General features: G+C 41.9%; 1 protein-coding gene and 1 long non-coding RNA gene across 2 annotated transcripts in view; one reads left to right on the forward strand and one right to left on the reverse strand.

Moving 5' to 3' along the window:
• The window catches only part of LOC144589285 (uncharacterized), a 28,144-nt gene extending 18,203 nt beyond the window's left edge, over nt 1-9,941 (forward strand). Inside the window, exon 2 of the long non-coding RNA XR_013545323.1 lies at nt 5,192-9,941. This is a non-coding gene — a long non-coding RNA (uncharacterized LOC144589285). The remainder of the gene's footprint in view (nt 1-5,191) is intronic.
• Nucleotides 5,356-15,391, reverse strand: part of CDH17 (cadherin 17) — a 43,442-nt gene continuing 33,406 nt past the window's right edge. The window contains exons 12-17 of the mRNA XM_078393596.1: nt 14,027-14,271; nt 12,563-12,693; nt 10,456-10,689; nt 8,973-9,089; nt 8,751-8,861; nt 5,356-6,039 (exon numbers count right to left, since the gene is read on the reverse strand). Coding sequence (XP_078249722.1) covers nt 5,930-6,039; nt 8,751-8,861; nt 8,973-9,089; nt 10,456-10,689; nt 12,563-12,693; nt 14,027-14,271 — 948 coding nt within the window. The 3' untranslated portion in view covers nt 5,356-5,929. The remainder of the gene's footprint in view (nt 6,040-8,750; nt 8,862-8,972; nt 9,090-10,455; nt 10,690-12,562; nt 12,694-14,026; nt 14,272-15,391) is intronic.

The following is a 15,391-nucleotide window of genomic DNA, read 5'->3' on the forward strand; positions in this document are numbered from 1 at the left end:
AACAATAAATGTTGCAAGGGCTGCAAACCTTCTTTGGCTGAGTGTCTATTAAAAGAAACTTAAAGGAGAAGCCGTCTAAGAAACAAGAGTCATGGGACACATTCTCAGAGGATTCCATCAGCAGGTCTGTGATGTTATAATATTGACCTTGGCAGAAAGTCTGTAACCAGGCTAAAGTTAGAAAATGCCTGAAGTTAAAGAAAAAAAAGAACTGTAGGCATAAAAGGGATTTCATGAGACATGCAGTCCAGGATCCTGTACCAAGGCAGGGTTTTTTACACTAAAACCTTCTCTTAAAAGGTTTTTTATCTATGTTAATCCATACTAATGCTATCAGCAGCAGTATTATTACAGATTCCATCTTTATACTGATAATAGGAGCCCAAGACTCTTGCATTTCCCAATGTGTCATCTGTTGTTTTGTGGCTGGCTGAGATCTGCTTGCCCAACTAATGAACCTAATTTCATCCCATAGCGTAGGATTGTGTGCACTATCATCATCCTGCACATAATGGACTCCACTCAAAAGCCTGTATGTTTCCACAAATTATGGGACTCTCCTGTACAAAAAAACTCCTTTCTTTCATTTATCTAGTTACATTAATAGCAAGAGTGGCTACAAAACACATTTCTACTTAAAGGAAAGGACAAGAGTTCAGCCCCTCTATTCAGTGTACAGAACTTGAATGGACCAGGTGTTAAAACGAAAGACACAGATAGCACATCATTAGACACAAAGCTTCCTGAAGAGGTTAACGACTTTTGCTTTTCCTAGCACAAGATCAGTTTGCTTTTATTTTGTTATTAATCTTAATCTTAAAATTGGAGAGCTGGAAGGAACCCTATCAAGGTTCCCTCTAAGGCAGCAATCCCTTTCTGCAAGCACACGAGCCGTAGGTTGCCAGATTGCTACTCCACCGCCACCCCCGCGCAGCCAAACCTGAGAAGGCAGCTGCAGCCGCAGTGCTGGTGCTTTGGCAGGCAGATCTAGAGTGGGGTCTTGAGGCACCTCCATGCCGGGATTCTCCCTTCTGCTGCCGCTTCTCGTTCTGCTGCCACTACTTCCAGTTCCGCTGCTGCTGCTGCTGGTGTGGTGGTGGCACACTGCCCACTGTTCCCCCCCCCCCAGTTTGGGCACGCAAGCCTGAAAAGGTTTGTCACCACTGCTCTAAGGTGTACACCTCCATGCGCGCACACACACACACACACACACACACACACACACACACACACACACCTCGGGGGCCCCTCTGCACAGCCTTCCTCTTCCTCTGCACACCAACAGCAATTGTTTTCAGCCCTTTTAGTTCATGATGGAACCCTGCGTGGGAGGGATTACATGCGGGTGAAGTTGTGAATGAAAGGGACAGATTCCCTGTCAAGGAGACACAATGGGGAAGGGAACTCCCAACTTCTGCTCTGCAGCCAGACACCTCAACCACTGATATTGATCATCAGGTGGTAAATATGGGCTTCATTTACATGTATCTCTGAAGGAAAACGTTTGTATCACCATCTAATTGTGAAATTGGTATCTCATCTAATTCTTCCCTACCAGTTCAACCTTAGTCAGGGCAGGCAGTGAGATAATAGTACCTTTATGTTTACTATAATTAGCATCCTAACTGTCAGTTAATAAGGGGTTAGAGCATCTTTTGCAGCACTGTGTTTCACGTGGTATTCACCGTAGCAGGTGTGCTGTCTGTCAAAAGAATCACATTCAAAATATCATATTCTTGCAACAGAGCTGCTTTATTTGTTGGGGTATTATATTTATACATTGTACCATCCTGAGCAAAAACCCATTTAGGACTCTATAGGTCAAATATATTGTAGAGCTTGCACCCCCCCAAACTCCCCCCCCCCATATTTTGGCACAGGATTTGCAGGTGGTTACTTTTTGAGAAATAGGTCATTTTCATTTACAACTAAACAATAATTTCAAATAAAGGCAATGCTTGGATGGGGGATTTGGGAATTATCACCCAAAAAGTAGTGTTTCCAAGTTCTGGAATAGACAGGCAATCTGCCCAAATCCAGAAGAGCGTACACACACACAAACAAAAGTAGAAACCTCGGTCTCTCCAATTAGGTTCTTTTGTCATTGTAAAATCATTTGCATTAGCATGTATCACCTTTTGGCGACATAAAAAAAATAAAGAAAATCTTCAATCATGTAAGAAAATTGAGAAGCAATTTTTTAAAAAAAGAGTGAAATAAGAGCACTGTGCTCAATTAAAAGCCATATAAAATCCTTACTAATCATAGCTTCCCTTCATAGTCAAAGCACATGGCGAGTGCTGAGAAAACGAGAGCCAAAACAAGGCCTGTGGGAAAGCAGAATTTGCGGAAATACAAAAACCTGGAGAGTGGGGAGGCAGCACTCTCCCCCCCCAAAAAAAGTCCTAATGAGAAATGGAGATTAAAAAGTAGCACCTGCCAGACGACTGTTGTGCAATTGCTGGACAGTGAAAAACAGACAGAGGAGCCGAGTTCTCTTCTTAGAGCAAGGGCTGGATGAGACCCCAAACAAGAGCCCTCCTGCAATGGACTCAGGTACACTGCAATGTTTTGCTGCAAGTCCCAGTTGTAAATCCCATTTACTTTGTTTTATCAATATAAGGCACGTTAAAAAAATTCAGGATCATGCAGTTTCATTCCCTCTCCTTTAATTTGGGTAGAAGAATGAATCACTTTTCACCTGAACATTTACCAAAATTGTACGAATATCTAATGATTGGAGCAAGTGGCCATGATGTCTGGAGGATTCTGAAAGACAGGATACAAAAATATAATTACCCCAGACTTTGATCAGCAGGCAAGCCAGCTGGCCTGCATTCTATTCTATTCTATTCTATTCTATTCTATTCTATTCTATTCTATTCTATTCTATTCTATTCTAGTCATCTGTCCATACAGGTATCTACCCATTCAACTATCTACTTATCTCCATACACCTCATTTTATTTCAAATGCATGCAAAGCCCACTAGAAAGAAAGAAAAACCTTTTCCTTCCACCATCACAAGTGTTACATGAAGGCATTCACTGCATGTGTGCCACTTGTACACAGATACAGGGAGCAAGAATAGACTGGACATGAAGAACCAGAAAAAGATGATGGAGACCCAAGAAAAGGTATTGCTAGGCCTACTGTATCAATAACATTCTAAAAGTTCCAGGAAAGTATGATAGTTCTCTTTCCTAGTTGAGTTTGTGTATTGCATGTTGGACAAGGTCATTTTTACAGCTGAAAATCTAGAAAAAGTGAGGTGACGTTTAGTAAACGGAATGAAGGAAATGTGACTAATCGAAAGAGGCAAGCACCCACTGAACTCCAGGCAACGACTGTGCTTTCTTTCAGCTTTAAGCCTTTTTCCGAAGGCTGGCTGGCCTCACTATTCGGCAGCATGAGACAGCAGATTTTGGCACAGCCTTATAGGGCAGGAAATCAACCATTATTTACAACCCAATCCTTTGTGTGTTTGTTGTTATTGTTTAGTTGTTAAGTCATGTCTGACTCTTCGTGACCCCATGGACCAGAGCATGCCAGGCCCTCCTGTCTTCCACTGTTAAGTCAAATTCATGTTGGTAGTTTTGGTGACACTGTCCAACCATCTCATCCTCTGTCATCCCCTTCTCCTCTTGCCTTCACACTTTCCCAACATCAGGGTCTTTTCCAGTGAGTCTTCTCTTCTCATGAGATGGCCAAAGTACTGGAGCCTCAGCTTCAGGATCTGTCCTTCCAGTGAACACTCAGGGTTGATTTCCTTCAAAATGGATAGGTTTGTTCTATTTGCAGTCCAGGGGACTCTCAAAACTCTCCTCCAGCACCACAATGCAAAAGCACCAATTCTTCGGCAGTCAGCCTTCTTTATGGTCCAGCTCTCACTTCCATATATCGCTACTGGAAAAACTATAGCTTTGACTATTCGGACTTTTGTTGGCAAGGTGATGTCTCTGCTTTTTAAGATGCTGTTGAGGTTTGTCATCGCTTTCCTCCCAAGAAGCAGGTGTCTTAATTTTGTGGCTGCTGTCACCATCTGATGTAGACTACTCTTTTCCAATCCTCTGGCCACTGCTGAGTTTCCCAAACTTGCTGGCATATTGAATATAGCACCTTAACAGCATTATCTTTTAATATTTTAAATAGTTCCACTGGAATGACACCACCTCCACTTGCCTTGTTGTTAGCCATGCTTTCTAAGGCCCACTTGACTTCACTCTCCAGGGTGTCTGGCTCAAGCTCAGCAACCACACTATCTGGGTTGTCTGGGATATCCAGATCTTTCTGGTATAATTCCACTGTGTATTCTTGCCACCTCTTCATGATGTCTTCTGCTTCTGTGAGGTCCCTGCCATTTTTGTCCTTTACCATGTCCATCTTTGCACAAAATGTTCCTCTTTAATATCTCCAGTTTTCTTGAACAGATAGCTGATTTTTCTCTTTCTATTCTTTTCCTCTATTTCTTTGCACTGTTCATTTTAGAAGGCCCTCTTGCCTCTCCTTGTTATTATTTGGAATTTCTCTGCATTCAATTTTCTGTAACTTTCCCTATCTCCCTAGCATTTTTGTTTCCCTTCTCTTCTCTGCTATTTGTAAGGCTTCGTTGGACAGCCACTTTGCTTTCCTGAATTTCCTTTTCTTTGGGATGGTTTTTGTTGCTGCCTCCTGTACAATGTTACGAGCCTCCATCCATAGTTCTCCAGGCACTCTGTCCACCAAATCTAGTTCTTTAAATCTGTTATTCTCTTCCACTGTGTATTCATAAGGCATTTGGTTTAGATTATACCTGACTAGCCCAATGGTTTTTCCTACTTTCTTCAGTTTAAGCTTGAGTTTTGCTAGAAGAAGCTGATGACCAGAGCCACAATCAGCTCCAGATCTTGTTTTTGCTGACTGTATAGAGCTTCTCCAGCTTTGGCTGCACAGAATATAATCAATCCGATTTCAGTATTGCCCGTCTGGTGATGTCCATGTGTAGACATTGTGTGTTTAGTCAGAAGTAAACCCTCCTCTGTTCAATGAGGAGTATTCTTCGTAAAGCAACCACTGAGCTGCAAATCTGTGCATAGTTACCAAGCAGTACAGTAAGGTTCGGTGAGCTAGGTGGTAGTTATGTCTAAGTAAACCTCTTTAGGAGTAGGTTTATCATACCACTTCATTACAATGGCTTTGATTTTCTACCCAGGGACCAAACTGTTTTTTTAAAGACCAGTGTCCTAAATGTCTTAAAGATGTAGAAGAGGGAATTTCAGCAGGATAGCTCCACAAACAACAACAACAACAAAGTCTTCTGAAATGTTCTCTTCCACACAAAGTATTAAATATACAGGAGCCACTCATGCTGGTAAGTACATGTAAATATTTCACTTCTTTTTTTATTAGTAGCATTACATCATTACCTAAGGAGTGTGAGACTCTTGTGTGCTGGTACAGGGTGTCCACCATTTTCTATGCACCACTACCCTGTTGAATTTCTCCTCCGATCAGCTGATTTCAGTCCCAGGAAGACACTCCCATCGATGTCATCCATGCCAACGTACAATGGTTTAATCCTGTTCAAACTAGTGGGCATCCTTCAGTCTCGAGAGACTATGGTAACGTGCTCTGAACAGAGGTCTTGGAACAGCCTCCTGTTCAAAACATTTTCATTAAAAGCTGATGGTGCATATTTAATAAATGTGGGTGTTTGGCTAATTAATTAATTAATTAATTAATTAATTAAATGTTTGGTTACTTGCAGGAAAAGCATACCCCCCCATTCCTATGCCTCTGCCTGGATGAGTAGGAGGTGAAAGATGATAAAGGTATTTGCATATTCATAGCAGACTTCTGAAATTCAACAATGGGAGAGAACAGCAACAACAATAGCAAAATGAATGTTTTTCTTTTTTTTTAAAAAAAAAATCTCCTTTCAGTAAAACAATTACGTCAAGTTTTTCAGTTCAGATGGGCTAACAGCATTGGCTGTGGCGACCTTCTGTTGAGTTGCCTTTTTGCGTTTGAGGTGGTAGAACACAATCCCCAGAATGACACCTGGAAGAATAAAAGAAGAACTAAGATGTTTAAATGATGCTTTAGTACAGCCCTCTCCAGCCCATGTATCCTCCAGATGTGTTGGACCACAACTCCCAGTACCCCTAGCCAGCATAACTGGCTGGGATGATGGGAGGTACGGACTAACACATCTGGAGAGTGCAGAATTAGGGAATCTTGCTGTAGAGCATATGCACATCTTTTGTAAATACTTTGTAGATAATATAGAACCAGATGCTTACACCTCTCCCCATTTGGTCCATTAGGATGGCAATTTTACTTAGAGTAAAACACCACCAAACGCAGTGGGACTTATATCCACGTAAACATGCATACAGGTGTGTTTTTACACTCCTTAACAGGCTAGCTGCAGTACACTGAATAATACTAATCATGTGCTGTCAAGGCAATTCTGCCTTATGGAAACTCTTTTTCAGGGTTTCTCAAGTAAACAGTATCCGGAAGTGGGTTACAATTCCCTTCTTCTGGGTGTGCCCTAGGACTGGGCAGGTTGCCCAAGACCACACAGGCTGGCTCTACTCGCAGGAATCAAAATCCCAGCCTCTGGCTCCTCAACTAGATACCTAACTCACTGAGCTATCCAGCAGTACATTTGGTTGGTGCCAAAACCAAAACAGAATCAACAGATGAAGCTTTAGATTCTATAGTTAAGAACTTGCATTCACTGTCCATATTGAGGAACACACCAAACCAGCTGTGAGTGGCAAATGTTGAGCTTAATTCCTCTGAGTATATTGAGAGTAAAGAGCTAGCATAAGTCACTGGGATAGAGTGCCTGGCTGAGGCTCCAGGGACTGGATGTTAAAATCCCCACTGTGCCTCCCAGTAAAAAGGACAACAGAGATCGCCCAAACCATGTGCGGCTATGGGGTTATGTGCCTCACTGCCTATGTGATTGTAAGCAAGTTGCATGATACCAGAGTCTCACCAAAGGGAAGAACTAGTGAACCCACTTATGAGTACTTTATACCTTTTTTTAAAATGTGCTGCTTATATACTGCCCTATAGCACTTAAAGCACTCCCTGGGCAGTTTACAAGTTAATTATGCAGGCTACTCATTGCCCCTACCCCCTGCAAGCTGGGTACTCCATTTACTGACCTTGGAAAGATGGAAAGCTTGAACCAGCTATCTGGGACTGAACCCTGGTCATGAGCTGAGTTTTGGCTGCAGTACAGCAGTTTAACCACTGCAGCAGGAGGCTCCTATGAAAAAAGCCCTGGGAGGGTTTCCAGAGTTCGGAATCAAGTTGAGGGCACATAATTATTGTTATCCTGAGAGGGCTGCTCTCTCACTGGTGACTTCATTATGGCTGGGTAACCTTGGAAATAAAATACAGTGCTACTTCACTTGACGATGATAATCTGTTCCAGCAAAATCGCTGTAGAACAAAATCGTTGTCAAGCGAAAGGAAAAAGCCCATTGAAATGCATTGAAAACTGGTTCAATGCATTCCAATGGGCGAAATACCTCATCATGCAGCGAAGATCCTCCATAGGGCAACCATTTACTGATGCCTGTTCAGCGAGGAATCCATCCTAAACACAGCGGGCAGCTATTTTGAGAGCCACTGATCAGCTGTTTTAAAATCATCGTTTAGCGAAGAATCGGTTCCCAAAGCAGGGAACCGATCGTTGTAAAGTGAATTTTCCCCATTTAAACATCGTTTGCAATCAAAAAACCTCATCGTAAAGCGGATTCATCATGGAGCCGGGTAATCGTCAAGTGGGGCACCACTGTATACTGAAACTACTCATACTTCAAACATACAGTTTAAGTACTGTATGATATCCAGAGAAGGGCATAGTATTATATAGCTTCATCTTATACATAGAAGCATGACTTCAACATAGCCTAAACTGATAAATACACACTGGTAAACACATTAGTCTTTTATTGTTTTATTAGATCTTTAATCCTTATCTTTTCTTATTCCCGGCATTGGCAGCTACTCAGGTTACACAGAAAGACAGCTCACAGATCAGCTCAGACTATTTTGGCCTCCCTACGTATGTAGTTTTGTCTACTCCAGCTGGCAGCAGCTCTCCAGCACACAAGCACAGGCTGTACAATCAACTACATTTTTGGTACTGACATGTACACTGGATCCTTTCCTTTCCAACTAAGATTGTGCACACATAGTGTAAGTTCTTTTTCTTTTCTCTCTTCATCATGTTGTCTCCTAAAGTTTCTTTGTTTCTTTTCTCCATTAAGCCTGTTTTCTTTAATTCATGTATTTTAGATTGTTATTTCTCCCAAAATCCAAATCATGGTTAACTCATATTGTTTCTACCAATGTCTGTCTTGCAGAAGAAGAAGAAGAAGAAACTGTGATCTGAATACATTCTTTCATTTGCACATGTGGGGGGCATATATTTAAGTCAGTCAGCATCTTAGCTCCTTGAGTGTTTACATTTGTTTAGAATAAAAACATCACTGCCTGGTGATTTTGTCTTAGGTTCTGTATTCGAGGGAGTTAAGTTTGTTTAAGCTCTTTCACCACTTTCCTCTCAGGTGCAACACAGTAAAGTCTAACATTAAAGTTCTGCTTTGATTAAAGTAAACTAAGAGGTCGATAAAGTTATTTTTTGCCTTTTCAAAATCCCAGTAATGATCAGAGCCAATAAATGAGTAGGTCTAGGTCCCTAGTGCATCCATAATCTTCTCATTTAAAATACTGTAGCTACTCACCAATAACAACTAGTACAGCAACTAGAATGCCAATTGCCATTCCTACTGTTGGAAGCCGAGGCCCCTCAGGCTCCACGAAGCACCTTTCCTCAACACATTGGCACAGGTTCACTGCAGACAAAAGGCACATTTCTAGCAGTTAAAAACAAATCACTCAATCAAACTTTCGCACACCCTTATAACCAGAAAATTTCAAGCGCTCGAATGCAATGTTCTGGGTACCTTTCAGATGGACAACTCCTTCCATTGGCGGCCTTCCTCTGTCATTAATACATATTGGAATATCGTACACCTTCGCTTCAAGATTCAGGTTCTTTGGTGAAATGTACATGTGTAAGCCTGTCGGAACAAGCAGTCGATGGATAAAGCATCTGTCAAGGAGAAGACCTCAACTACTCCTAGGAGCCACTCTAGGTTTTACAATCTTCAGGGTAGGGCCATCTCTCTTTCTTTTCTTTTTTTTTTCTGGTGTATTTTCACATTGTTTCAAGTACACTTTAGTACTGTGACATATTGCAATATTGCACTGTATCAGTATTTCAACCATTTGTAAACTGCCTAGATCAGGAGAAAAATGAGGTCTAACTAAAATAAAGATGGGAGGATGAAGACTTACAACTACAGAGATGAGCAAATGGATCCAGTCTGACTCATTTAAGCATGGCTTGAATGCTGAAATGGAAACCAATTCACTGGCATTTTTACTACTTCATGGCCCTTGGTTGAACCTCAGCTGTAACAGACCCATGATCTCCACATTATATATTGCTTAGAAAATGGGAAATGTTTCTTGTCTTGGCTACAGTTTCCAGAATCCCACTACTGCCATGCAGATCGTGGCATTCTGGAGAGTTCTGAAGCCAACAATGGGCATGGCCATAGTCCAAAGGGGTTGTGGATATGTCATTGTCTTCCTTTCTTTCTTAGAGCCTCTTCCTTTTCCCTTTTCTCCTTGATACTCCCTTCTCCATCTCTTGCTTTCTCTCTTCTTCCTTGACTGGCCAGAAGAGATACATTGTTCTTGCCAGATGTCTGAGCTTGGTACTTGCATGACCTTTGGAGAACAGCCTATGATTAGGCTGAGGATTGCATTTAGCCCTAAGGTCAGCACTTGAAACAGTGAATTTTTTATTACTGCAACTCCAAGGATCCTCCAGCCAAAATGGAATCTAACTTTTCCAAACTCTGCCCAATGTCACATATTGTACACTCCTGTTGTACAGGATGAATTAGTCAGTGGTTAACTGAGCAGTATCCTAAGGAGGCCATTAGAGCTGCATTCTAAAGCAGAGAGAAGTATGTACAGTGGTGCCTCACTTAGCGATGTAAATCCGTGCAGCAAAGATCGCTGCTAAGCGATAACATCGCTAAGCGATTTTTAAAAGCCCATAGAAACGCATTAAAATGTGTTTAATGCATTCCTATGGGCTAAAAACTAACCTTAAAGCGAAGATCCTCCATTGTGGCAGCCATTTTCGGTGCCTCTAAAGCGAGGCAACACAGCGTGCGGCCATTTTGTTTTCCGGCAGCCATTTTGGAACTGCTGATCAGCTGGCCAAAAATGGGGGCTTTGCAAAGCGAATTTTCCCCATAGGAAACATCACTAAGCGATCGCAAAAACAACATTGCTAAGTGATTTCTTCGTTAAACGGAGCGATCGCTAAGCGAGGCACCACTGTATTTGGTATCCTATCAACAAACTTACCATCAGGTTTAGAAAGGTTCCAGTTATCCAATATTTCTGTCCCACCCATGAGACTGTAAGAGAATCTTGCAACATATGGTGACTCATCTGGATCAGAAACCTCTAACTTTGCTCTTTCATTTCCTTGAAGAGGGTGGCAGAAGAACACATAATCCTTCACCAGATATGGAGGATTATCATTTACATCTTTCAGATGCAGAATCAGCTGTGCTGTGGAGCTCTGAGATGCTGTGGCTGTGGATTTCAACAAATCACAGAATGATATACCAGGCTTTGTAAATGGAGACCATTTTGCTTTCACCAACATCCAAATGTTCTGGGAAATTGTCATCAAAACACAAACTAAAGGAAAAATCTTAGCTGTTCCTATATTTGGGCAAATCTGTCTGTTTCATTTTCTCCCACACTGAGATTTTACAAATGTGGTATCAAAACTTTAATCAGATTTTCTGATAAAAATGAACTGAAACTATCTTTTCTTATAATCTCCCATTCCTGTTCAGTCAGTTGCCAGTAGCCAGTTCATTGCCACATAATACAAAGTTATGCAGGCATACCTTTGCCAGGTGTTGTGCACAGAGAATGCAGACTATGCAATCCAGTTGTGCAGTTGGTCACAAGGTTCCTGTCACAACCAATTGTGAAGTGTGTCAGCAGAAGTGCCTTGTGGATACCGCTTCTGCCTTGGCACTAATGTAACTACCCAAGCGTAAAACTGAGTTACACCCATATAGCTACACAACAACATTTCAGCTAATGTTTCAGTGGAGCCCAGGATCTCAGAATCAAAATTATGGAATGTTCTAATTCTAACAGATATAGCTGAAATCCCCATCATTCCTCTGGGTTTATCTGCAATCCTCACAATAGCTGGAGAGGGTGGAAAGATGGATTGATTTTCTGTGGAAACATGTGGTTGTGAGTTGTCCTTCCAGTAATTTTGGAATAGTTTGGTCTTAAATCGATGATGACCCATTATCTTTGCATACTCCAGATAGAATTAAGAACTGCTAGATTGGTGTGTTGCGTGTCTGCCTTTTCAGCTTCATCAGTATCCACAGCAGACACAATGGCGGAAACAGAGCAAAGCAAAGCATGCTAATTATATACCGCCCCATAGCACTTCAAGCACTCTCTGGGCGGTTTACAAGTTAATTATGCAGGCTCCCCCCCCCCCCAGCGAGCTGGGTACTCATTTTCCCGACCTCGGAAGGATAGAAGGCTGAGTCAACCTTGAGCTGCTACCTGGGATTGAACCCCAGGTCGTGAGCACAGTTTTGGCTGCAGTACAGCGGTTTAACCACTGCGCCACGAGGCTGCAGCTAAGAGGCTGAGTGAACAACTAAGGAGGTACTGTATGCCAGAGGCTTATGACAGGGTTGTTATTGCACTTGAAAGCAGCAGTTCTTATATTCTGGACAAAAGGGCAACATGGTCCAACCCCTCTGTATTGAAAATAATTGGTAAAGAATCTGCTGGAAGATATTGAGAAAGAGAAGGTGGCTTGGGTTCTTTCATCATCCCCCTTTTACCTGATATGCTTTTATTAAATTGTGAGCATTCTCCATTTTGTGTATTATAAACACCCACATATCTTCCAAGACCAGGGCATATAAGTTGTGGCCCTCCAAAACTGTTGAGCTGCAACCCTTATCAGCCCTAGCTACATCCCGTAGAGCCCCACACTGCTCGCCACATATGGAGGGAAAGCCAGGTTTTGTGTTCACACCCAGCTCCTGCAGGGAGGTACTAGGACACTAGTGCCCCTCAGTAAAGCCCACCAGCACTGGCAAGCCGCCTTGGGTCCTTTTAGAGAGAAAGGTGGGGTAAAAACAAACAAGCAAACAAACAAATAAAATGATCACATTCCAGGCAGTTGCAAGCTACCATTTCAAATTTCCCAAAATGTGCAATTTAGCATTTCTCACTATAGAGGAGGAAATTTAAAGTAGCCGCTTGTAGCTGCTGCCTGCTGCTATCAAATACTGTATAGGATGGAGGGACACAAATATAAGAAGCAGGCACACGCCAGAGGGCATTTTGCCCTGAAACCCACCCACCCCCAAATCATGAGCCAGCAGAGAGCTGAAGGAGTTTCCGTGCTTACTTTGCTCAGTTGCAACAATTCGTGCCAAGTAGGTACTTTCAGTTTCCCGATCCAGTGGAGCCACAGTATATATTGTGCCATTGAGAGGATCAATCTGCAGCCAGTTCCTGTCATTGTTCTTCAGCGCATACCTTAAGAACACCAAGAGACAAGAACAGAGCTTAGTAACTGGCTTTTCTCATTGCAACTAATTTGTTCCTTATTGCAACTCCCCTCTGAAGTAACTTTACCATTAATGGAGGGGAGGGGAACTTTTGTTTTGCTTTTTTTTGTTATTGCTATTGTTTGGTACTTTTTAATCACTTTTGAGGGAAACCATCATAACAGATAAGGAAATGGCCTAAAATTTTTAAGCCAACCAAAAGTAACAATAAAAAAGAGAAGTAAATATTATTTGTTATGTGGGGATGTCCATATTACCAGTTATTATTCTGCTTACAAAAGTTCTGTAGTTTTTATCCTCATTACATACCAAAATAACACTTTACGGGTAAAATGGAGTTTGAATTTGGAAAGAATGAGACAGGAGGAAGCAGAGTTGTGAATGCACTGATTATATCAGTTCTTTTTCCATGAATTTATATTCAATAGGTCCTGAGTCTATCTTTGTAACTAAAATAAACATCACAAAGACACAATAAATCTCCAGGGTTCTCGGATCCAAACTTGTGACATCCCTTGACCATGGAACTTCTTACTGCTTGGTGATGTGCATTGCACATAATAAGATAAGGGTTAATTCTGCTAAGTAGGATTCCCTGTCTTAAATCCTTGTTTATGAGTCCTCAGCTTCCATTTCCTAAGGTAGCTTCAGCTTTGAGGAAATCCTCCTCCTTCACCCTGTTCCCAACTGAGGAGTTTCAAATGTTTAGACTTCACCAGAATTGTTGGGATCAGCATAGGGTAGCATCTTGATCCCCCTGTGTAAACCTGTAGTATGGAAAAGTAAAGAAATTTGTGGGGTGCTGGTGCCATACAATTTTAGTATCAGTGGCGGTCCATTCTGTACACCAGTTGCTATGATGGTCCTCTCAAAGGACTCTGATCGCTGTGGTACCTGAATGGTGCACTATACAGATCTTTGATCTTGTAGAGCAGCTGTCTTGTATTCTTCATCTACATCCATTAATTCATTTCCCTTATCATGGGCATTCTGTCTGTGTATCTCTCTTCTTTTTTTTTTCTTTTTTTAGACAAGATTTCTGCAGAACTACTGAGCTAGTAGTAATTTTTCTTAAGGGAGTTGGGAGCAATTTTCAACAGGAAAACAGGAAGTGCCCCACATTAAAACAAAGTGCCCCACACATTCTGGTCCTGGTCTGCCCACACAGAGATCTCTTGACTGCTGTCAATTTACAAAATTAGCAGAAAAAAATCCCAATAACTGGCTTCTAAGATGGGGCTAGTGTTAAGTCTCATTCAATCCTAGTTAAGCTGAAAACAGAGAGAGAGAATTGTCTTTACCTTACTTGGGCTCCCTCGGGGTCATAGGCCCCTGCTGTCGTTATGAAGGTACCCACAGTCACATTTTCGTACTTATCAACTGTATAAGCAGGTTGGAGGAAAACAGGCGGTTCATCCACATCTGTGACAATCACTTTCAAGTAGGTAAGAGAGCTTGAATTATACTGTATTCCAGCCACAAGGGGTTCTGGATTTGTCGCGTTGATGACAAGGTCGTACACAGGAGTTGTTTCAAAATCAAGAGTCTAAGAAAGCAGGAGGGGAGAGACAAACTGTATCAAGAACAGTGGTCCTACCGGACCATCTCCACTCAGCATACTTATAGGTTCCTTAAGCAAATCAGCAGTGAGTCCTCTTTGTATTAGGGTGTGACTAGACAGCAAATTTGTCCTGGGCTGGATCAGGCTAAACAGGGTGGCTTTGAAGTGTGTTATGCCATTTGGGCCGATCCTTGTATCCAAACGCAAGGATCAGGTGGTTTTCGAGCATGAAGCTATACGGCCCCTCAAGTGACTCTATATAGCCTGTTCCTCCCTCTAGAAGAAAAGAGAACAAAAAGATCCTATATTATGTCCCCTCTTCTATGGGGTAGCAGGGGAGAGCTGCAATTGAAACAAAATTCCACTACAGGGAATCTGCTTTGGTTCTATAACAGCCACCACACATGACAGAACTGAACTAAAACAGAGCAATCCCACCCACATTTAAAAATAGCCACCACCACCACAACAAAACAGTAGCCACTGCCAAGGACCCATAAAGGTATGAGTAGACATGGACAAGGATTAGGCTGGCTGGCACTTCCAAGAAATTCTTGTGGCTGCCAGAAAATGGATTGAATCAACCTATTCCCAAAGTGGTCCAAACTTCAGGATGAAGTGCCATCTGATTGCACCCATAGCACCACAAACATAATTGACATTTGCAATCTGAAGGTTCAAGTTTCCCATCAACTACCACAGGAAATGCAAAAATGTTAATCTCCATATTCTCTTAATCAGAAATGTACAGGTTTAGTAGTCCTTTCTGAAGAGATTATGGCTATCAAATAGATGCAGGGGAAGGGGATTTTGTGTAAGAGGAACCTTTCCAATTCAAGGGCATATTGAGAAGATATTCTTGATCTCCCTGTTATTCCTTTAGGACCATTGTAATAAAACTGACAAATAGCACGGAGATGGTGCTAAGTAACAAACTTGTGAAATTTCAGAAAAATAGCTGAAGTGGTTCATGAGGAAGCAAGCTCTAAATACATTTTGGGAAGAATGGCTGATTCCTTCTCACCTCACTTCATTGGTCTTGTTCTTGGACTAAAATTCCCAGAAATCCTGGCCAGCACAGCTAAAAGTGAAGGTTTCTGGGAGT

The sequence above is a fragment of the Pogona vitticeps genome, chromosome 4, assembly GCF_051106095.1.
Source record: "Pogona vitticeps strain Pit_001003342236 chromosome 4, PviZW2.1, whole genome shotgun sequence".
Taxonomy (NCBI): domain Eukaryota; kingdom Metazoa; phylum Chordata; class Lepidosauria; order Squamata; family Agamidae; genus Pogona; species Pogona vitticeps.